The sequence below is a fragment of the Dermacentor variabilis genome, chromosome 6 (genome assembly GCF_050947875.1).
Source record: "Dermacentor variabilis isolate Ectoservices chromosome 6, ASM5094787v1, whole genome shotgun sequence".
NCBI classification, from domain to species: domain Eukaryota; kingdom Metazoa; phylum Arthropoda; class Arachnida; order Ixodida; family Ixodidae; genus Dermacentor; species Dermacentor variabilis.
The window spans coordinates 197,501,573-197,526,186 of record NC_134573.1 but is presented as its reverse complement, the minus strand read 5'-3'; the positions used below and the strand labels follow the sequence as shown (position 1 = coordinate 197,526,186).

General features: G+C 45.6%; 1 protein-coding gene across 3 annotated transcripts in view; it reads right to left on the bottom strand.

Annotated features, from left to right (window-relative positions):
- Positions 1–24,614, bottom strand: part of LOC142586048 (intermembrane lipid transfer protein VPS13A-like) — a 935,034-nt gene that overhangs the window by 487,302 nt on the left and 423,118 nt on the right. For all 3 annotated transcript variants that reach the window (XM_075697293.1, XM_075697294.1, XM_075697295.1), the window contains 2 exons: positions 13,792–13,883; positions 11,278–11,404 (listed from right to left, as the gene is read on the bottom strand). In XM_075697293.1, coding sequence (XP_075553408.1) covers positions 11,278–11,404; positions 13,792–13,883 — 219 coding nt within the window. The remainder of the gene's footprint in view (positions 1–11,277; positions 11,405–13,791; positions 13,884–24,614) is intronic.

The following is a 24,614-nucleotide window of genomic DNA, read 5'->3' as shown; positions in this document are numbered from 1 at the left end:
ACGTTAAACGTTGCCAGGTTCAGATTCCAATGGCAGCCTGTCCGGAGCCAGGTATTCTTAGCACCCTCTGCAGGGTCACAGATCTGACCGCCGCCGTGGTCAGTTGCTTCGCGGCTGCTGGGGACTGAGGGCCGGGGTTTGATTGTTGTATTCATATAGGAGGTTGTGGCCAAGTACTGCACCAGGGTGGCCAATCCTGCTCTGGTGAGAGAGTGCGTTACCGGTTCTGGTCACCGGGATCAGGCCGCACTCCAGGCCTGTTTGTGCAATTTTCTCAACACACGTTTTTTTTTTGTATTTTCCGGTGGAGAATTGCGCTGCACCGGGATTTGAATCACGGTCCTTTTGCACTGGAGACGGATACTCTACCATCCCCGCAGGAATTAAATTAAATATTGGAGAATGGGGTTTTGCGTGACAAAACCACTTTCTGATTATGCACGCCTTAGTGGAGGACTCCGAAAATTTCGACCACCTGGGGTTCTTTAACGTGCACCAAATTCTAAGTACACGGGTGTTTTCGCATTTCGCCCCCATCGATATGCGGCCGCCGTGGCCGGGGTCCGATCCCGCGACCTCGTGCTCAGCAGTCTAACACCATGACCACTGAGCAACCACGGCGGGTCCCGCAGGAGTTGTACGCCTCATTTAACCTACAGTGGTGCCCAATTTGATCAGTCAAGGTGGGCCAATCTGAGCTCGGTTATACCGCATGGATGGCACTCGGCTAGAGAACCTGGTATTTATGACCTGCACATGTGTGGCCACACATAATTGAGGATATATAATTTTTTTTTTTTTAGGAGGGTTTCCGTACAGTGATAAAATGAAGGAAAAGACATTAAAAAGAAAGAAAAAAAAAGGGGAAAAAAAGGAACATAACTTGTGATTTGAACTCGTGATCCTTCAATGTTGCCCGGAAAGGTGGCTCAGTCGGTTGGTTCGTCAAGCCAGCGGTTACTTTCAAGTGGTTGGAAGGCATAATTTCTTGGAAAAATGGCCGCCAGAGGAGCAGCGTGAACTCGAGCGGCTTTAGAGACTAGGAAAACTGCCTTACAATATTTAGACTTGAGGGGAAGCTTCGTTAACAAACTATAACACGGCAATCAGCACTCGAATACGACGAGAGAAATTATTGAGACGTGGAAAATTCCCTTGAAATAAATCTGGTTTGCGAGACAAATGCTTGTATGTATTGAATCTCTTAAAAGATGAGGGGGGAAATATGCGCTCACCGAGAGGGCATCGTCAGCACGAGCCCACCACCAGGCTCCTTACGGGGATGTGGAGAGCTTCGCGGCCGGAACGAAGCCTCCCCTCTCCGCCGGCCAGGCGTGGAAAACGCGCTTTCCGATCGCTCAAGGTTGCGCAGGAATAGTATAGCTCTAGCGTCTAGGAAAAGCTTTCACAGGTGCGAGGGCGGCACGCATAGCGTGGGAAGCTAGCCGCCGCGTGTGGCATATGTGTGTCCTATTCTGAGACGACAGAATAGGACTTCTGTTCGTCGTGTTTTTGTTGCGGGGGGCCAATAACCAGTTTTGGCTTAACCAAGTGAAGCTTATTATTTGTTTCAGCATCCCATAAGCGCTGACAGTGGCTTCTGAGTTTCTTTCGGATGAAAGGCTTTAGGTCTAAGGCAGCTAGTGCAGTGGTAGAATGTATGTCTTGTGAAGCTACTGATGTGGCAATTTGGTCAGCCAGCATATTACCCTCAATGCCCCTGTGTCCAGGTACCCAGTATACTATGACTTGCTGCTGAGACATGTACGATGTGCAAATAACGGAATAAAGCTCAGTAAGTACAGGGTTTCGATGATTGCGGAGGAACATTAGGGATTTTACGACGCTTAGAGAGTCGGTGTATATGATGGCTTTGTGCAACTTTCTTTTCTTGATTTCTTTAACAGCAGATAGAATTGCAAAGCTTCCGCGGTGAATATGCTTGTTTCTGGATGCAGTCCATTGGACTCAGAGAAGGATGGTCCGATTGCAGCATAAAACACTCCGGCATGTGACTTAGAAGTGTCAGTGTAAAACTCTATGCACGAGTACTTCGAGTGAAGTTCCAAGAAGTGCATTCGAATATGTGCCTGTGGGGCGTGTTTCGTCACCTCTACGAATGATGTATCGCATTCTATGGGTTTCCACTGCCATGGCGGCAATGGCCAATTAGCTAGGACCATTAGGTTTTGCTGAAGAACTGGAACTTGCATTTCCTCAGCAAGCTTTCTAATGCACAGAGAGAATGGTTCTCTTGCTGCAGGTCGATTATTAAAGAGCTGTGCAGATGCCACGTCATTTATGCTTACATAAGAGGGATGGTCACGGTTTGCGTTCACTTTTAGAAAGTACATGAAACTAGAGTATGACCTCTGAAGATGAAGCGACCACTCATTAGCTTCAACGTAGAAACTTTCTACAGGACTTGTCCTGAAGGCACCGGTCGCCAAGCGGATACCTAAATGGTGAACAGGGTCAAGCATCTTCAAGGCGCTTGGACTGGCAGATTGATACACTATGGCCCCATAGTCTAAGCGCGTGCGTATAAGAATTTTGTAAACGTTCATCAGACATTTCCTGTCGCTTCCCCATGTTTTATGTGATAAAAGTTTAAGAAGGTTCATTGTTTTTAGACATTTCTCTTTTAGGTGCTTTAACTGTGGAATGAAGGTCAGTTTTGAATCTAATATGATTCCTAAAAATTTGTGTTGCGTGACAACTGGTATGTGCTGTCCATGTAGTTCCAGGCTGGGCTCTGCAAATAAGCCTCCTTTTCGCGTGAAAAGTACACATGAGCTTTTAACAGGATTCAGTTTAAAGCCATTTTCCTCTGCCCATTTACACACTTTGTTCAAGCAAAGCTGGACATGTCGCTCACATATAGAAAGGTTGCATGACTTGAAACCCAATTGCACGTCATCTACGTACACCGAATAAAACATGCTCTGTGGTATATATAAGCGTAAGGAATTCATTTTGATTATAAAAAGGGTACAGCTTAATACCCCTCCTTGCGGCACCCCAGTTTCTTGTGTAAATGGCCTGGATAGAGCATTGCCCACCCTAACTCGAAATGTACGGTTTGATAGGTAACTTTCAATTAAATTAAGCATATTCCCTCGAATACCCATTTCTGAGAGGTCTCGCAATATCCCATATCTCCAAGTCATGTCATATGCCTTTTCCATGTCTAGGAAAACAGAAAGAAAAAACTGCTTATGGATAAACGCGTCGCGAATGCCTGCCTCAATGCGCACGAGCTGGTCAGTGCTCGACCTACCCTCTCTGAAGCCGCACTGATAAGGGTCGAGCATTTTATTCGATTCAAGGAAATGTAAAAGACGACGATTTATCATTTTCTCAAACGGTTTGCATAAGCAACTTGTCAGTGCTATTGGACGGTAACTTGAAACATCGGATGGGTCCTTGCCTTGTTTCAAGACCGGCACTACTAAAGCTTCTTTCCATGAGGATGGGAGGTATCCAGCAGCCCAAACAGAGTTAAAAAGTGCCAGAAGTGTCATGTGTGTATCAGTGTGTAGGTTTTTAATAATGTCATACATGATTTTGTCAACTCCAGGTGCAGAGCTCATGCACGAGCTCAACGCAGCTCTAAGCTTGACAATATTAAAAGGACAGTTGTACGGTAGATTTGGTCTGCATTTACGGTTTATTGACTGAAGTTCTGCTATTTGCTTATATTGAACGAATGTTTGTGAATAGCTTATAGAACTTGATACACGTGCATAATGTAATCCAAGGGCATCGGCCTGCTTTTCCAAGGTATTCCCTCGCTCATCAATCAAAGGTAATGGGTTGATCTGCTGCCCTTTTAGCCTTCTCAGCCCATCCCATACTTTAGCCTCCTGGGTACAGGAATTGATGCCTGAGAGAAAACTCTCCCATCTTGCTCTTCTAGCCGGCCGTCTTGTGCACCGTCCTTGTGACTTGATGTGTTTAAATGCGATGTAATTTTCTGCCGTAGGATATTGGCACAATCTGCCCCACGCCTTATTTTGTCTTTTTCGTGCATCCCTGCAGTCTTCATTCCACCAAGGAACTCGTTTCTTAGATGAGTGACCATTTGTTTGTGGAATGAACTTTTCAGCTGCATCAATAATAAAAGCGGTAAAATATGCTACAGCGTTATCCATGCTAAAATCGCGTATAAAATCTTGTGATAAGTAAGTAGATTCCTTAAAACTCTTCCAATCAGCGGAGTCAAGTTTCCAGCGACATACCTGTGGACGAGTGTCGTGTCGTGTTAGTAAGTTTAAAGTTATCAGAAAGTGGTCACTCCCAAATGGATTTTCTATAATATTCCATTCTAAGTAAGAGAAAAGTATGGAAGATCCAAGTGCTAAATCTATGGAGGAGTATGAATTATGCGCAACATTGTAGTAGGTGGGTTTTCTACTATTAAAGAGGCACACACCGGACGTAACAAGAAAGGATTCAATCAGTCGACCCCTCGAATCAGTCCTGGAATCTCCCCAGAGACTGTTGTGTGCATTAAAGTCCCCGACAATAAGAAATGGCTCTGGAAGTTGATTAATAAGTTCGTGGAATTCAATTTTACTCATGTGATAGTTTGGAGGTATGTAGATAGAGCAGACGGCTACTAACTTATTAAAAAGAATTGCGCGAACCGCAACTGCCTCGAGGGACGTCCGAAGCGGCAAGTGTTGGCAAGCAACAGTTTTATGGACAATTATCGCTACACCGCCGGATGAGGTGTTGACCTAATCACGATCTTTACGAAAAATAATGTGTGACCGGAGAAAATTTGTCTGTGTAGCTTTTAAGTGCGTTTCCTGAACACACAGTACCTTTGGATTAAGTTTGTGTAGGAGTTCTGTTACGTCGTCAAGATTGTGGATGAGACCTCTCACATTCCATTGCATAATTTGTGTATCCATTTTGATAGAGTTGGATACTGTGTGTTCTGGAAAGGAAAGGAAAGGTTAGTTCACCGGCACTTTGCAGGCGCCGTGACGGCAGTTTTATCTCTTTTGGAGCGATCGAGAGATCCTCGCCGCTCCTTAGGCGCTGGTGGCACCGTCTTGCTGGTGGTTGTGTCCATCGCCTTTAGCGAGGCGCTGGACACGCGCTCTTCCGAGCGCTTTGCCTTGACGTGAAGGCCTCGGCACGTTGGACGAGACCTTCGAGGTCACCTGCCCGGAGGTAGATGGCGCCGTCTGCTGGGGTGACAGAGCAGCGCTAGCTGCAACCGTTGCGGGGGCAGGTGGCGTAACTGCCGACTCACTGTTTGTGGGTCGGACAGCCGCCGGAAGCCATTGTGTCACTGCCCCCTGACGCGTCACATCGGCAAAGCTGCTCTTAGACAGGTATGACACCCGCCTACGTGCCTCCTTGAAAGATATGTTTTCTTTGACTTTGATTGTCACAATTTCTTTTTCTCTTTTCCAAGACGGGCAGGACCGCGAGTAAGCGGCATGCTCGCCATCACAGTTGACACAATGTGGAGTGTTCTGGCACGTTTCGGAGGAATGTTCATTGTCACTGCACTTGGCACATGTCAGCTGGCCTCGACAGTTCTGTGAACTGTGGCCAAACCTTTGGCACTTAAAGCATCTAAGAGGATTGGGCACGTACGGCCTGACACGGAGCTTGATGTACCCGGCCTCGATTGACTCGGGCAGGACACTCGAACCGAAGGTGATTATCAAGTGTTTGGTTTGGATTTCTTTGCCATCTGATCTCATTTTAATTCTTTTGACATTTATAACATTCTGTTCCTGAAGCCCTCCAAAAGCTCAGCCTCAGTGAGCTCCAGCAAATCATCGTCCGAGACAATGCCGCGGGAGGTATTCATCGTGCTGTGCAGGGTTACTACTACTTGGCTCTCTCGAAATGATACTAGTTTAGGGAGTTTCTCAAATTGCTTCTGATTGCGGAGCTCCAAGAGGAGGTCACCGCTAGCCATCCTCGAAGCCTTATATCCTGGCGCAAACACTTCGGTAAGAGTCTTCGATACAAGGAATGGTGAGATTGCTCGCACTTGTTTAGCTGGTTTTTCTGAGTGGATCACGTGAAAACGAGGAAAATTGTGGAATTGCCGTCCGAAAAACTGAAAGAATTCTTCGGTGCGCCCTCGCTTCTGAGGGCGATCAGGGAGTTTAGGAAACGCGTTTTCCATAGGTACAGTTGGGTTTTCGGCCGCGATGCCGACCACCCACCATGGAGCCCAACAGGGGGACGTGACAGAAGTTGCTGCTAGAGAAACCCTGCCAACGCCAGCCGTACATCGCTGCTATAACCAAATACAGCATAACCAAGGCTGGCTAGCCACACAAGGTTAACCCTTGCCGCTGGGAAACTAGGAAGTGAGGAGAAGTGATGAGAAGACAGGAAAGATGAAAAAAGGCGAGAGAGAAAGACGAAGATTGGAGAGGAGGACAGGAAAAGGCGACTGCCGATTTCCCCCGGGTGGGTCTGTCCGGGGGTGCCGTCTATGTGAAGCAGAGGCCAAAGAGGTGTGTTGCCTCCGCCGGGGGGCCTTAAAGGTCCAAACACCCAGCATCGGCTCAACCTCCAGGATCCCCGTTTCTCCAGACACGGCTAAGCCACACACGGCTACACGCGGGAGGGTCCAACCCTCGTGTGCTCGGGTACGTGGTGTCGCAATACACCAAACGCCTGCTGACGAAGGCGCCCCTGCGGGGTGCCACGGGGCTGTGGGCAGTGGCCCAATAAGGTCCACACTTAGCTGCTGCATTGGATGGGTCATGAACTAACCATCAGTCCTTTTGGTTTCTGCCGGTGAGGCTTGAAAGCCTGGCACTGCTGGCAGCTGCGGATGTAACGGGAGATATCGGAGCTGATACCAAGCCATGTGAACCGGCTCTTCACACATTTCCAAGTTATAAAAAAGCCTAAATGCCCACTTAGGGGGTGGTCATGCTCCATTTTCAGTGCTGTGTCTCGTAAGTGTTGGGGAAGCCAGGCAACCTTACGTTCACCGACCGTGTATATAAGGATACCATTGTTCGAGATTTTGCTGTCATCAGCTAGGCCCTTTACCCTCTTGGACTCTTTAGCGTCACCAGGTAGCAGGCCAGACTAAGTATTGCAGCAGTGGACCCTTGTGTTGTTCCAATTAGAACTTTGCAGTGTCTATTTTGTCTATTGCAGTGTATGGTATGCATGACTATCACAGAAGTAGATAACGTAACTATGTTATGTTATCTACTTGTTCGCGGGTTGTTGGCAGTCAGCGCTCGTCCTGTGTCCTCCCTTGTCCGTGTTTTTTGCGCTGTTTTAATTATGAATAACATAACTAAATGAGCAACATATTTGGGAGCAAACAGTGCTAACATGCCACACAGAGCAAGAGGACACAGACTTCAAGTACATGCATGTTATTCCACTGAGGAACAGGACTGAGCAAAGTCAACAAGCTTCCCATGCTGCTGGCATTGTAAAATTGAACAATCAATTTTTTTCTAGGAAATAAGTTTCTTTTTCAATTGCTTTTTTGCATACTTTAGCTATCTTCTCCGTGCTTGAAAAGTTAGTCAATGAATGCACACTTTTCAAGAGAGAGAGAGAGAGAAACAACTTTACTGGTCCGTTATGAAATGGAAAACCTTAAGCGTCTGATGGGGTGGCTCCCTCTTCACGGGCTCCATATACTTCCAGAGCTGCCTGGCCCCTGTGGATCAGTCGGAGCTGGTCTTGCAGGGCGGGGCTGGATAGCATGCTCTCCCATCGCTCGTAAAGGGTGGGGATAGTAGCGGGGTGGTCTTTTGAAAATTTGCATTTTCCTATGACGTGCCAAAGGGTGCCTAGCGCACTGCAATGAGGACATGTGTTCTTGCATCTTTCTGGGTATATTTTGTTCTGGAGGCAGGGGTGGGGAAAGGATCCTGCCTGGATTTGCCTGTATATTGTTTGTTCGGCTCTGGTCAAGGAGTGGAGGGGGTGCGGGAATGTCTTCCTACAGTCCCTGTAATATTTGACTATATCTATGTAACTTGCGATGGGCTGCCATCCCCTTGCCTCCTCGTCGGTGGCTCGGGAGTTGAGTGCTCGGGCCTGTTTATGAGCATATTCATTGCCCTCAACTGAGGAATGAGCCGGGACCCAAACTAATTAGATTGTTTGTTTAGGAGGTGTAGCTTTTCCGAGGATTTTTAGTGCCACAAGGGACACCCAGCCAGATCTGTAGCTCTTGTATGCAGCTTGTGAGTCCGCGACAATCTTGGCGACATTAGGTTGCAGGAGTGCGAGAGCTATCGCCGCTTCTTCTGCTTCCTCCAAAGACAGTGTTGATTGATGCGCAGGTGACCAGCTTTTCTAGCCCGGTGACCACGACTGTTGCCCTCGTAGAGCGTTTGGATAGAGAGGCGTCTGTATATAGGACAGTGTCGTCTTCTTCTAGGGTCCTGCAGATGGCTCTTGCCCGGGCGTCGCATCGTCCATCGCATCGCGGTAGTGGTTTGCATTCCAGCTTGTCACTCCACTTTTCGGGTAATTGGCCGTGGCGGGTGTAGTGCGATTCTTGCCATCCGATCTTGCGAAGGATGCTTCTGCCCGCCTTGGTCTGGCTAAGGTGTACCCTTTGATTGGATAGGTGGGCTTCTACGAGCTTGGCTACTGTGTTGTGGACTGCTATTTGAAGTAATTTTGTCGTGGACGAATTTATAGGAATACCTAGGGCCTGCTTCGTGGCTTTCCTGATTATTGTGTCAAGTTGTAAGACGTCCTTCTTGAGGAGTTGCAGGTATGGCGCTGCGTAGACTATTCGTGAGATAACAAAGGCCTGAACGAGGCACAAGGTGTTCGATTCCTTCAGACCCCTCCACCTGTAGACCACTCGTCTGATCATGTTCAAGATCTGGTCTGACATGAGCTTGATTTTTCTAATCATGGCTGTTGCCTTGCCGTCTGCCTGGATCAAGAGGCCCAGGATCCTGAGTTGAGGTACTGGGAGGATCCAGGTCCCTCCCAAAGTGATTTCTATGTTTTCTGCTTGTTTCACTGATTCACATGGTCTGACAATGGTCAGCCCCGACTTTTTAGGCGAACAGCAAAGGCCACAGGTCTTCGCATGGCTATTGACCATGTCAGCCACTTTTTGGAGTGTGTTTTCCATCCAGCCATCAGACCCTGCCCTCACAGTCCAGAGGGTGATGTCGTCGGCATATAATGCATGGCCCAGGCCATCTATTGATTCGAGAAACTTGGGCAACGGCAGGAGAGCCATGTTAAATAGGAGGGGGGAAAGGACCAAACCTTGCGGCGTTCCTCTAACCCCCAGAGAGATCGGTTGGAATGTCTCCTCTCCTATTCTGATCCTGGCCGTTCGGTTACAAAGAAAGTCTCGGATGTAGTTGTACGCTTTTACTCCACAATCTGTGTTGCGTAGGTTGTGGAGGACACTTTAATGTGTGACGTTATCAAAGGCACCTGTGAGGTCTAGCGCTAGTATCGCTTGCGGCGCCTGCTTCGTTGCCCGCTTAATTACCAGCTTGTTGAGTTGCACGAGAACATCCTGGGTGCCCAGGTGTTGCCTAAAGGCATACATTGTCTCTGGCATCTGATCGGTGGCATCCAGATGTCACTGCAACCTCTTAAGTACCATACGTTCCATGACGTTCCCCATGCAGGACGTGAGGGATACCAGTCGAATGTTGTCGATGTGAGGTGTCTTCCCAGGCTTGGGTATGAAGCGGACTTCTGCCTCCTTCCATTCCTGTGGAAGTTTGCCAGACTTCCAGACCCGGTTGATATACTCAAACAGCTCTCTGTGGGCCTTGTGCTCAAGGTTGTTGAGTAACTTTAGGTAATGGTATCGGGTCCCGGCACGCTGCCCCTGTTGCTCTCAATGAGACAGAAAGCTGGGGCTAGCTGGTATGTGTATATACATATTTACATGTGTGCTTGTTTATCTTTCTCCGGTGATCACTGTTCGCCGGCTAACAAATGTTAAATGTTGTCGCTCAGCCCAAGATGCACCTGCATGATTTGTAACTTACACGAATATTATCGTTCATTCTATGTGTTGTGTACGTCCTCGCCGAACCTTGTATTGCATGTGCGACACGAAATGCGTAGTAGTTACTGAAAACCAAGTGGGCACCGCCAATTACACTAGAACCTTCGACAAGTGATGTATAAAAGCCAACACACTTGACCTGCTGATCAGATTTCGCCAATTGCCAGCTGTGTTCGCCACTATGATTGTGCTTTGAATGTAACTTGCTTTTGTGGGCAAAGGTTCACCCAATAAGAAAGTTAAGCTATTGACAGTTTTGCTGCTGTGTTTTTTTACTGTCACTACTACATGACAATATACAGTAGACTTCTGCTAATTAGACTCCAACTAATTCAATTTTTCGGTTAATTCAATCCCAACCAAAAGTCCTGGCTGGTGCCCATGCATTTCTATGGGCCCAAATTTTTGTTATTTCGATCATAAAATTGACTTTTGCCAGATAATTAGAACTTGACCAGTCAGGACGCACGTGCCCAAGTGCTATAGGGACCCTATTAGCGACATCTTTAGTGGCAGCGAATGTCTCTACGAAGCTTAGGGGACAATGAATGCGTTGAACATGCATCATCTTCCATCAAAAACGCCTATTTTCGGCCTGTCCTAGGAAAATTTTCAAGCACCCATAGCTCTCACAATGTCCGATTATGGCAGTTACCCAATTCGAATGTGCACCTTCTTTTTAAAAAAAATTTGGTCAAAAATTGCCTGTGCAGTGCAATCGAACACAAAACCAAAAACTGCCTTCATGCCATTCATATGCTTTACCTGCAGCAAAGCTGACTTTTAGAAACCAGCCACAATTGAGCAACAAATATGAGAACCTTGCCCATTTTATTGCTAGAAAAACAGGTGTACATTAGATTTCTAGTTTGTTTAGAAGCTTTAGTGTCATTTCTACACGAGTTTTCTACTTTGTACATATCAAAAGTGGGCACGTGTTCGATTCGAGGCTGTGCTAGAACCGGGCAAACATTGCAAAATGAATCAGCAGTGTTTTCTGCCGTCTTTTTCAGCATATTGTTTAATTTGACCTGCCAGATAATTAGATCAATTTCGTTGGTGCCATCAGGGTCAAATTAAAGGAAGTTGACTGTATATATAATTATTAGAAAACAGTGAAGCACCATAACAATTAAGTGCGCTATGCTTCCAGCTATGCTTTCTGTGCTTGTTTTAAATCCATGCTGCGTTCCAGAAACTATGCATTACTTCTCCCTCTAGTTTCAAAAATGCACTACCTCTGTGCATCCACCTACCTCCAATGAGAGCTTCTCCTTTGTTCTCTCCCTGTAGAGGTCACACAAGGGTTTTTCCTGAAATGGTGAAAGAGGCGTGCCCACTGCCTTGGCATCTTCATTGAGCTGATCAAACGAGAACTGTCTCCTGCATAAAGCCACCAAGTGCACACATCTTGCATATAAGCCTTGAACAAAATGTCAGCACACTGTACACATAGGTGATGCAGTCTGGAAGCCTAGCCGATGGTTCATTCCCGTTCCTTTACAGCACTCAAAAACAACAATGGATAGTGTGATCACACTTCTTGATGGAGAGTATATTCAACAAACAAGGTGAAACCAGCGCAACAGAGACGCACAATACCTTTACACACCTTGAAACTGTTGCGCTTCCTCTTCAACAGTCGGTACAGGAAAGTGAAGCATACGAAACATTGTTGTCAAAGCTTCCTCAGAGCAAGTACTATGACAACTGTTGTGATCGTAGATGGTGCTGCATGTGCAAAACCACCAAAAGGCTTGTGATTGAACCACTTATATCAAGCGTCGTGGGGCACGAAGCTGACTGTTTGGTTTGGACAGCCAAGTAGACTGGCCACTTTCTAGTAAGCATATTTATTAACTCGTAACATTTGGCGATGAGGGTCCCTCAAGTAACATGTTTTGTTAACAGTTATTTCATTGTAATATTCGTCGGCCGCCCATGCTATAGCTGTCTTGGCGAAGTTGGAAGCGTTCACTGGTGAAGCCCAAGAGTGGGAGGAATATGTGGAAGTCTTAGAACAACACTTCATCACCAATATGGCATTGCTGACGACAAGAAACGACAAGCGTTACTGAGCTCCTATGGACCGCCGACATACTCATTACTACGCAGGCTACGGGCACTAATGAGACCTTGCAAAGTCACGCTTATGGGAAGCCTGTACCTGCTGACAATGTACTATGCCCCAGGACTTCGGTAATTGCTCTGCACTACCAGTTCTACTGCCAGGCGCAAAGAGAGGGCGAAGCAGTGAAGGACCTTGTTGCCAAACTGCAGAACCAGGTAGACCCACGCACATTTGGACAAGAACTGGATAATAACCTGAAGAGCAGCTCACCGACGGTTTTTAAGACAATGTGATGAGAAGGCATCTGCTAGAAGAGGAACACCTCCCACTGGAGCAGACCATCAAAGTCATAAATGGTATGGAGGCCTCTGCGAAAGGGACACAACAGCTGAACAGCCACGTGTCCGCAGTAGCCATTCACTGGCTGCCATAAGACAAGGACGGTGTTGGCATGCCTCTTCATTATCAGTCCCTAACAGTTCCAAACTATTGGGGACTGCTGTCCTGCATAAGATCTTCTTGGACAGCTTCACAAGCTCCACCTACCAGTTCGAGAGCGGCTACAATCGTGTTCAGACCGGAAGTCAAGGATTGTCTATGGACTCTAGGAGCTGTCAGCAGATTTTTGCTCAAACTGGGGCAAGCAGTTAGCAGACGATGGCTGTCTGAAAAAGAAGGAAGAAGTATTCAAGCTATTAAACTGGGAAGGTTTAGGAATAAGGATTGATGGCAAATACCTCAGCAACCTTTGGTTCGCCGAAGACATTGTTTTATTCAGCAACACTGCAGACGAGCTACAACAAATGATTGAGGACGTTAACAGGGAGAGTGTAAGAGTGTGGTTGAAGATTAATATGCAGAAGACAAGGATAATGATGAATTTATTATTTTTACCTAGGTCAAATAATCACAGGGAACCCTAATCATGAGAAGGAAATTCATAAAAGAATAACAATGGGTTGGATCGCATACGGCAGACATTGTCAGCTTCTGACTGGAAGCTTACCATTATCATTGAAAAGGAAGGTGTACAATCAGTGCAATTTACCAGTGCTGACATATGGGGTAGAGACTTGGAGACTCACAAAGAAGCGTAAGAACCAGTTAAGGACCGCGCAAAGTGCGATGGAACGAAGAATGCTAGACATAACGTTGAGAGACAGAAAGAGAGCGGTTTGGATCAGAGAGCAAACGGATATAGCCGATATTCTAATTGACATTAAGAGCAAAGAATGGCACTGGGCAGGTCATGTAATGCGCAGGTTAGACAACCGGTGGACCATCAGAGTTACAGAATTGGTGCCAAGAGAAGGAAAGTGCAGTCGAGGACGGCAGAAAATAGGTGGTGCGATGAAATTAGGAAATTTGTAGGTGCCAGTTGGAATAAGTTGGCGCAGGACAGGGGTAATTGGAGATCGCGAGAGAGGCCTTCGTCCTGCAGTGAACATAAATATAGGCTGATGATGATGATGATGAGAATAAGTTGCAGCAAAATGACTGAATCACCCACAGCCTTTACACACACACACACACACACACACACACACACACACACACACACACACACACACACACACACACACACACACACACACACACACACACACACACACACACACACACACTATGGATAGCCTCCTAAACCACCCAGTTGGGAGACAATGATTAGCAGAGTGAGAGCTGGCAAGGCAGTGCTCACCCAACACAGCCAGGGGTGCCCGAGCTGGTGGGGCTGAACGCTGGGGCCTGTCCCCATGCTTGCTGGGACACCACGAACCTCTCACCTGCATCCTGCACCAGTACAGTGTTGCTAGATTGAAAACTAGACTACTGGACACATTTTTGTTAGTACTGAAAAAAAATTATTTTGATCAACAACGTTGATGTCCTTGCATTTTTAATACAGCTTTGTTTTCTACCAATACTCATGTAGTAATAAGCAACACAGACTGCAACTCTAAATAAAATATTCACACTAGACCACATATATATTAGATTGCTATTATTGGAAAATGCAGGAATAAATAACCTCATATACAAAAAAGATCCTGATCGTGTGTTAATGTGGTTTTGCTGCATGTATGCTTAGGTAGCGTTTGCAACTTTTATTGGGAAGAGTAACAAAACAATGAAAGGCAAATCAAAGAACAAATCTCACATAGAAGTAACATTTCATGGCAGGCCTAAACAAGGGCCCTATGTGTAGCTAATTATCTCATTTCCATCAAGGTAGTGGTTGTACATATTACACAATTTCATTGCGCTTAATCGCTGGGTTTTTTGGGCATCACAACTCAGGCCTGCCTGGCATTACAACATTGCAAGAGTTGTCAGGTGAACTTTGAGATTGGCCCATGCTAACCTTTTTTACTGTTGACACACAAACACAAAAAAAAATATATTGAAATTATTATTATTATTATTATTATTATTATTCCACCGCAGGTCGGCCTGGTATTGCACCACCTCTAGGAATGGCCCACATTTTTGCCCAAGGTCAGGACAAAAGAAGTGGGGGCAGAGGTATACACCTTTGTTGTAAAACATAACTGCATAAGAAATAATGTGTTGATCAAAGAAACTATAGGAAGGAAAACCCAAAACGTTGTTGCATTACTAGCTTCCCCAAAAATGGAAGCAAATGTCTTCTTGACATCAACAATAAAACTTGAACAGAGAAATTCCAGTTCTTTCGGTTTGTCCATTTTCTCTATGTTAGTTTAGTTAATGGAAGAACAAATGAATAGATTTCATCAGCATTCAGCTGCTGTGTACCAAAAATGCAGCTGAGGTCACTGGGGCACCATGCTGGTGTCCGAGACAAAGCATGCTCTTCTTTTTTCCCACCAACGCTTAGCACCCCAATATTTGGCACATATCATAACGACTGCATGCACTGCACTTGCTCATTCACAATGTTCAAACCTGCTTAAGGTCGCCTAAGGAAAACAATTGAAATACTGCAGAGAATCCCTTCTTCCATCATCCCACAGGTTCAGAGAGAACCTGAGAGGAATGTCACCCGCATTTCAATTTGCAGTCTTCTGCTGCTGCATCACATGCACTGGCTGCTACAGGGCACCAGCTTTTGAACCTCCCATATTGTTTTTGAGGGCAGCAGATTTTAAGCACAGTGCACCTAAAAGCCTTGGTAAAGTGGGAAATTATTCCATAGCTTATGTCATGAAGTACGTGGCCAAAAGCCCCAAATACTCACAGTTACATGCAGAAGCCTAAACAAACAGTAAATAGAGTCAATGGCTGCACCACATTATTGCGTCAAACTTGATTTGAATTACTCAAACAAAACACTGCAACAGGAGAAACAAATTCACACCGAGTCATAAGAAGATCACTAAGGATTTACAGTAGAACCTTATTCATACAATTCCTTTTGTATGATTTCCCAGTGCCAACATTCGCGATCGAGAACACAACAAAATAACCCAATTTAGTGACATTCCCAGAAAACAACACCTTTAGGCACCAAAGCGCCATATATCCCGAAATTGCGATTGAAGTCTTTCGGCAGTTGGATCCCATGTACACAAGAAAAGGTGCGAAGCGCACCTGATTGAGAGCAGTAGGTACCCGCAATGGCAGCCTCCCCATAGTACTTGCTTGCCCGTGTCACATGAAAATGCCACAATGAACTCAGTTTCTTATTCCAGTTAACAGTTGCAGTTCCAGTTAACAGTTCCAGTTAACAGTTGCACACTGCCATTCAAAGCTATGGCCGCCAACCCATTGCAATAAGCATCTTCACCTATCTGATTTACAGGGCGCACTTCATACTGCCGTTGGAAGTGTACTGCACGGTTTTAATAGGCGATAAACCGACCCTGCTGCAGGCGGCGCGAAGTCATCCAATTCTAGTGTTACCCACCAGCTTGATCTCGTTTCGGTTTCCCATAGCCTGTCTTAAAACAACAATGCGCCTCTCACGTCGCTCGGCCCCACAAGCTTGATGCCCATCTGTGTCTTGTGCTGCAACGATTCTTCCCAAGTAGGCACATCAGAACTTCCTGCCAAAATGCTCAGCCCAAAGAAGCTGTTGACATACTGGACGAGTGCAAACATAAGCTTGCTAAAGCAATAAGAATGACAGTGTGCACCTTGGGACACTCGGCCCACACCAGATCGATATGCGTTGGCATCTCGTGCTGCAACAATTCATGCAAGACTTCACATTATCAAGATGTCCACTATAGCTGTGTTTTTAATAACTTCGGATTATATGCTCTCCCTGGTAGTCCGTTCTTGCATTTATTTCTTCTGAATGTATGAACAATGTTCTACTGTATTCATTAGTGTTGCAAAAATCTATGCCACTAAAACAAATACTTTGTACAACCAGAATTTTTTCTGGAAACCTAACAAAATGTTATAGACAAGCTTAAGCAAAAGCCAATTTTTTTTAGAGAATAATAGCTCTTCAATACGTCTCCTAAATACCAGAAAGCGACTTTCGTTCATATATATCTTAGCAAACGAGTTCTTGTCCATAATGACAAGTGCATAGTCATTCAGCAAAGGTTTCATGAACATTAGCTGGAGAAAAGGTTCCCTGTGGCCTTTGTCTTTGTATTGGCATAAAAGAACCAGCCAGCTTCTGATGACATCAACACTTTGTTGCAACCATGCTTCTATATGCTACATGTTACATGCAACCATGTAATGGCCTTTACAGAGATTTTCTGTCCAGCAGCATGATGTCCATGAACTTCTTAAGATAAAAAAGCATCACCTTAATCAGCAATGACACCAATGATGGCAGCGTTTATTTTCTGCACCAAATCCTAGCTGTGTTCGTGTGCAATCTTCTCGCCGACTACATGAGTCCAATGGTTGCCCTTTCTAGAGTCAGTAGGAATGCCTCTGATGACTTGAACAGACCTTGAATCTTAGTGTGGCCAGATCATGCTTACAAGCTCGCCAGGCTCGCTTGCAAGAATTACGAAACCAGGGACGAAAGACTTGGAGCTTCGGACATTGCTGTTCTTCGTTGATGTGACAATGCCAGTCTGTAGCATTTTCTATAAACCGCACAGTACACTTCTCACATCCAGCATATCCTTATAGTTACCTGCTGTTTGAAAGAGGAAGTTGAAGAAAGACTAGATAGGTTTGCTCAGAAATGTTCGTGTAAGCATGAACTAGAAGTCACACTCTTCAGCAGGTACCCAATGCACGGCCCACTTGACTGGGTTGTGAAAATCAGAGTGTGATGCATCTCTTTGCTAAGGAAATTAGCTTTCCAACTTGTGTCTCTTGAACTTATACACTGACTGATTTCAAGTTCTAGCCAGCACAACCTGGTGTCCTTAACATCGTAAAATTCTCTCATGTCCATGAGGTGTAGTTGAATGTGCTGTATACAGTTGCTGACGTCTATGATAATAAACCACCTGTGTGTGTTGGTCATAAACTTAACTGTTGGGCCTACATTTTTCAAATATAGGATCACAGGTAAGTCCTGCTTGGTCCTTCATGAAAGCTATAGTCACAGAAGAAAAATAGCTGCATAGCTAGTCTTACATACATAATCTCTATGTTGGTGGGGTAAACTTTGTGAGGAAATGCATGGGCTTCATGGCAGACAGCTGCTATATGCTGCACAGTTATCTTATGTATGTATAAAAATTCCCTTGTTTTGGACGCATGTTCTTTTTTTCATAAAAAAATAAGAGTGCACATTCTTAATTACGCAACTTTCAGCAAGGTAACTAGGCCTTAGCAGTCACTATTAAAATCCATGACGTCATGTCGAGCTGGTGTGAAAACTCCAAGCAACGTTGCCACCTGTCTTTCGTTTTTATGTCTTTTCTGACTTACCAAGCCTTTCCTCATGGTATAAGTGGTTTTTCTGGAATTGATATGTGTTTCTACTAGGGGAGTGAAAATACTGACATATAACTGCATCGAATCAAATAGTGAACATTCAAATAAGGGGGGTAGGGTAAACGAGCATCGCTCTAACTTGCCATGGCCCTCCACATTGCTAAGAGCACTCAAGACTAGTTTCGACCACGGTGGAAGAATATGAGAAGTGTAGGAACTGTGCGGCAGCACCGAGGAAAGAGCATCTCCAGAACTAGGTATAGTTTCTGATGATCAATCAGTAGATGGCACGAGTAATTTGGGACCTGCGAGGGCTGGGCCATCTTTACACTGAGGTAATGAGAAAATAAGAGCACACAGTCATGTTGCATGTGCTTTCTGAGGGATGTGTTGAGCTTTTTAAGTCATAATGGGGGGAAAATGCTTTGTCCCATATTTAGACTTGTGTGAATAGTGCTTTTTTGGTTCGAATTCGAAGCGAATAGCAATTCTTCTTGAATAATTTCGAAGCAAATACTGTACTTCGAATAGTAGCAAGTAAAGAAAAAAAAAAAAACGACAGAGGGCTGAGGTCTGGGATTTATTCAAGGAAAGTAAACAACTTGATCATTTACGAAAACCTACAAATTTTCGTGCAAAAACACTAGCTGTTCCTCATGCTGGGGTATGAGGTGCTCCCTTCTGCAGCTTACAACGGCTCTTGCAGTCGAAAAAAGTTTTTCACTTCTTGTCTGGGTGGCTGGTATCGAAAGATACCTACGGGCAGCTGCAACCAGGGTTGGGTAAAGGTGGCTGCCCTTGCTTTTCCACCACACAAGGGGTCTTCGGACTGGGAAAGAAGGGGGGCCTTCAAGTACCCAGCAACCTCATCCGAGATTGTACGGCTTGACTGATAATGTGCATGCGAACTGAGGTGTGTAAAAGCACTCCACACAGAGTCCCCCGATGCGTCTGCAGAGCAGGTGCTGTTCTCACTTGTTGCTGTACCATGTTGATCAACTGGCACAGTCTCTTCTGCTGCCGTTGTGAGTAGAGTGAATGCCCATTGCTTTGCAGGTCATTCAGCAAAACAGACATCTTTGTATCTAGGATCGACCAACATTGCCAATGCAGGAAGGCATGACATCTTGATATCAGGGAACCTCGTCTTGATGCTACGCAAAAGGCTTGAGGCAAGCAATGCTGCCTCACCACCTTTAGAAACATGTACAGCTAGAATCACCTCGGTACACTGCAAAAGGGGAATGACTTGTGACAGCGTGGGATATCTGTCCCCAGACAGTTCAGTTGTGGCATGGTCAAGTGGCTTCAAGACTTGCACTGCTGCATTCATAAGCTTCCACTCACTTGCGTTCAAGTTTGGAAATGCGTCATATTCCAAAAATTTTACAGTGATGACCGTACGGAGCTTCACGAGCCTGGCCATCATGGCACGCTCACTGTTCCATCGCGTTGGGACATAACCTCGAGAGGGTCCAGCTGCATGTTTCTCTGAATTTCCTGAAGCCTTCCTCGGGCCTTGGCACTCCGTTTGTATCTAGCCATAATTGCTCTTGCCTCAGCACAGAGCTGCAAAAACCCTGACACTTCTCCTTTGGCATCACTGACACAAAACTGAAGGGTGTGCCCGAAACACTGCACACCAATCCAGGACGACCGGGCTACTGCAGAAGTTAAGTTCCTTCCATTATCTGTAACGACGAAGATCGGCACAGCATCGTGGGCTGGAAGTTCCCACATCTTTATGACACCTGCGATAAAGAGCTCGAGATTTTCTGCAGTGTGAGAGTCCGTCATCTCCGTGCAAGCCAATGCATGCACATGTTGCACGAAGTCACTGTCCATGACGTGACGAGTTACACAAACGTAGCTGTGATTTGCCTGCGATGTCCAACCATCAGTTGTGATTCAAAGCGACTCCACTCCGCTTGCAAAAATGTCCCCGAGCTTCTTTTTCACCTTCTCTTTGCTTGATGCGTAGAGGTCCGGAATAATGGCTCTCGAGAACGTTGTCCGAGACGGCACAGCATAATCTGGCATAGCGAACTTCATCATGACGAGGAAACCCGGTTCTTCGACAATGTTGTAGGGGTGCATACCCCGAGCTACGAAGTGAGCTATCATTTTTGTCATCTGTTGGGCTTTTGGGGCCGACGCTTTCATTTTCGGCTTGAAACTATCAGCTATGGATGGCTGTTGACCACTTGCCTTGCTTGCCCCCTTGAGCTTGGATGGCCTTTCGCGTGCGTCCCGCTTCTCTTGGTAGTCCTTGTGCAAGTCCAGGTGTCTCCTTAAATGCGTTGCTAGGGTTGTTGTCGTACTTGTCGGGGTCTTCAGGACTGCCTTGCATTTAAGACATCCGAGCTTCCATCCCAGTGGAATCTTTACAAAAAAGTTCCAAATTGGATTGCTGGCCACATGGTGCTCTCTGGAGTGGTCGAAGGCGGCTGGAATTGATCCAATGCCGCAGCGGCAGAGCCAGAGTCGCCCACTAAATGCAATTGACCACACCACCATGCCGATGAGATGCGTTTTTGTACGCCGTTGTTCTGAGTATAGTTCTGTTTTCCTGGCTTGGTTTGGATTGGATTGGATTGGAAAAAGTATTACTGAATCCAAAACCGAAACTTCCGAAAATGCCTTGTCCCTGCCGCGTGTGGCTATTCGTTTGAGCCGAATACTTCGAAATTTCCGGATAACAAAATTCAAATCGAAGCGAATATTGAATAGCACATTATTCGTTCAACTATTCAAAAATATTGAATATTCGCACAAGCCTACCCGTGTTGTAATACAGGGTACAAGTCGTGCAAGGAAAAGTCCAGTTTTTTGTGCCAAAAGATTGAAGACATTGATGATCGTCTGAACAGTGCATGCAATCTCGAGGGAGGCTCATTTCTATTCAGCTGACAGACTATGTCTGCGAAAAACATTTCGAGCACGAAGTTGTGTGAAATTAATGGACAGCACAGCACAATCTAGTTTGTGGTTACAATGCGTAAAGATATGTTCCTATGTTCTTGCCGCAACCACAAATAAAAATTTTTTTTTTGTACATGTTCTGTAGCGCTTGATCTCTGTGGTGTCTGCGCCCTCGGTGCATTTGCAAATGCCCGTGTCATCTCTGTTCAGTAAACGCTTGTACTCTCACAGGTGCCCCCAAAACAAACATGACATTTAATGGTTTCTAAGTTGCTACATCGAATCACATAAGTTCAATTCAAACACTATTTATACTACTTCCGTTATTGTGAATACACTCTCTGGCAATTTGGATAAGGAACATGCCTGCCTGAATGGGTTTATTTCATTGCAACAAGTGCACAACTTCCCAACGACAGGCTCACCCTCCTAGAAACTGTGCGAGTTCACATGCACGATCAAATAAGTTGGACGGAAAGGTGGCAAGCGAAAATTAACATTCACAACTTGGTTGATGATGAGCACTCAATTCATTAAATACGAGGTTTAAGCCAATGCCTCATAGTACGATAACGAGGGATCGTTTCCCAGCATGTAGGTGTGCAAACTACGCAACAACAAAGCATAGACTACGGGCATAATACTTAAAAGCAATAAATGCTGACCTGCTCTTTTGAGATACTCAAGCTGAGAGAGCCGCTATTAAATTCACAAAGTGAAAGTGCCATAATTTGGCTGTTACAATCCCTAAAAAAAAGAAGGATGCAAAAAAAAAAATTGCACCAAGCTCCTTTTGGTTCATCTTGCAGCAGCACATCATTCCAGAGACAGCATATGTGTAGCATCTGCGTGTTATGCTGATATGTGTAAGAATGTGTCTTTTTGCAATTCCCCACCAATGTGATTCAACTAAGGGTCTAGCGTAGGCATACGGCTGTATTGAATTTGTGTTTCTAGCTTCGTTTAGCGGTTGTCATTATTACATCGGGGGATAAATTAATGTACTACAAAACACCAAGTGGAGCAGCCGCCTCGATATCAGTGTTTTTTATGCCCATTAATACGTGCCTAAGTTTGCTTTACCATATTTCTTACCATAAACAGTCCATAGTCAGTACTTGAAAAGAAAAGAAATGCATGAAAACAAGCTTCGGTGCACACTATATTACATATTATACTTGGGCATGCTTTGATAATGCACATATGCCAAACCGGCGGAACCCCGACGTGCAACATTAGCAAGTCTTTTTTCTCACTTGGATGCTAGAGTTCATACTCTTCTCATATTGTTCCATCGTGGTTTCAACGATACCCCCAATCACGCTTTTCTTTTCAGACTCCCCAATCTGCCCAAAAGTGGTTAACAATAAATGTTCAACAACGTGTTGAAAAACTTTCGATCAAATTGATCAAGTTCTATAGGCATGGTAACAAGAGTTAGTAAGAGTAGATCGTACTGTACATCTTGATTTCTATGTACCTAAATTACTGATAGTTTGCTACATTCTTGTTATGCAATGCAGGAATACTCCCAAGCAAGCATGCACAGCATCATATTTTTTTGCCCAAGATTTGTAGCCCAAGTTTTGCGAAAAATTTTCTGACATTCGCTTGATATTCAGCTTTTCTTTCTTGATTCAATTTGCTATTCAATTCAAAATCTACTATTCAGCATTCACACACCCCTAGACTTTACTACTGCACCTCAAATTTTTCTTTAGTGTCCATTTAAGGCCCACTGAAACGAAATTACACTTTGGCTAAATTTGTTATATGTGAGCAGTATATACCACTGAAGCAATTTTAGCACAATGGTTTTCTTGTTAGCACCACTTAAGCAGAATCACGTGACCCTGGTGATTGTCCCAGCACACTGCCTCTGGAATTTTTGAGCGCACTGTGGGCAGCGTTGCCTTAGCTCAGAGGTCATGCTGAGGAGTCACATGTTAGAGATTTCTGTCGGCTCATCCATCCATCTTCTGGCAAGTTTACTCCTCGCTAGGAGGCCTACAAACTCCATTAGCCTACGTTCGTCAGGCAGAAATATTAAAAAACGGCGGTTGTCGGTCGCAAGTTGCTGCAACTGTCATCAAAGCGTGGCTTTTATTTAATTGAGTCATCAAGTTCCAAAGATTATTTGCTTCTGCATGAAAGCAATGAGAGTAACAATAGTGTTTTCAATGCTACAGACATACAGAATTAAAATATATAGACTGTCCTACAAACATATAACAAATGGTTTGATTTTGTCGCTAATTCAGATCCTTTCCCAGTTACACTGTGTGTCCTCCAAGGATCAGTGTTCGGACCCATTTTGTTTTCACCATATGTGAATGACCTCCTGTTAATGCTACATAACTTCAATCCTGTCATGTGTGCAGATGACACTGCTCTCATTTGCGTACATGGGTTCATGGCTGAAGCTTTTCATGCCGCTAACAAAAAAAAAAGGAGGCTAATTTATGATTGGTTCCACGCCAATAAATGACTCCTAAACATTAAGAAGACAAAATATACTGCCACGGAGATTCACGAGTACACGGGGAAGAGATGTAACCATATATTACAATATTTACAGGCTGCTGCTACCACAGAATGGTTCACAGCATCTCACATGGTATGTCCTGTCTTCTTTCTCTTCACAGAACAAAACAGTCCATTAAGGGCAAGCTAATACGTGATGCCTCGTAACATCACTCCCGGAGGACTAAGCGCCACCACAGCACCTTCTAAAATCAGTCAGCACTGCTGGAGTCCACAACACGCTGGACGAAATAGCCGAAGCACAGAGAACGGTGCAACTTGAGCGTCTCTCCGAAACGAGAACCGGAAGACCGATACTGCGGGACCTCGGCCTTGAACCGAGGGAAGGCAAGCAGCAGAAAGACGTACCTATACCGGATAGCAACAACAGAAAGCTCAGGGCCTGCCCGATTCCAAGGAACGTGAACCCCGAGCACAACAAGGAGCAGAGGTTGGCGAGGGCCAGGGCTCTCGTGGACCTCCACGCCAGAGAAGAAGGCGCCGTTTACGTGGACGCGGTGCAGTATCAAGGGAGCAGCGACGCATATGCAGTGGTGGTTGTCAGGGCATCAACGGCTGCAACGAAGACAGCGGCGAGCGTCCAGACTCGAGAAGCGCACCGGGTGGAGGAGGTGGCCATCGCCTTGGCCGTCTCCGATCCAGGATGCACCACAGTGTTGTGTGACTCTAGAATGGCAGTGAAGAACTATGCCAAGGGTAGGGTATGTAGTGAGGCAGTGCACATAATGCGCAAGGCCGAAGACATTGGACGCAAAAGTGCTGTGGTGATCAAGTGGTTTCCGGCCCGCATGGGCAGTGACGTGTCGGAACGCGGGAACGTGAACCACAACGAGACGGCCAACTCGTCCGCACGAGGACTAACCAACTGTGCAGCTGCAAGCACGGCCAACTCGGAGTGTTGGTCGCGGTGCAGTGCCAAGGACAAGATGACCACCTTCAACGAAATAGTGAAGTGGTACAGACTGAACAGACAGACTATGCCACCACCTCACCCGGGGCTTACCCGGAAGGAGGCAGTGTTATACAGACAGTTACAGACGGGGTCCCTGCTCACCCTGGTGCTAGCTAAGCACGTGTGTCTGAGTGTGTATGCGAGTGACGTGTGTAGATTGTGCGCGAAGGAGAGAGACACCATGGCTCACATCCTTTGGGACTGTAGCATAAATTCGCGAGAAGACGACGATCCCACCGCAGCTAGAGGCTGCAACGAGGAGC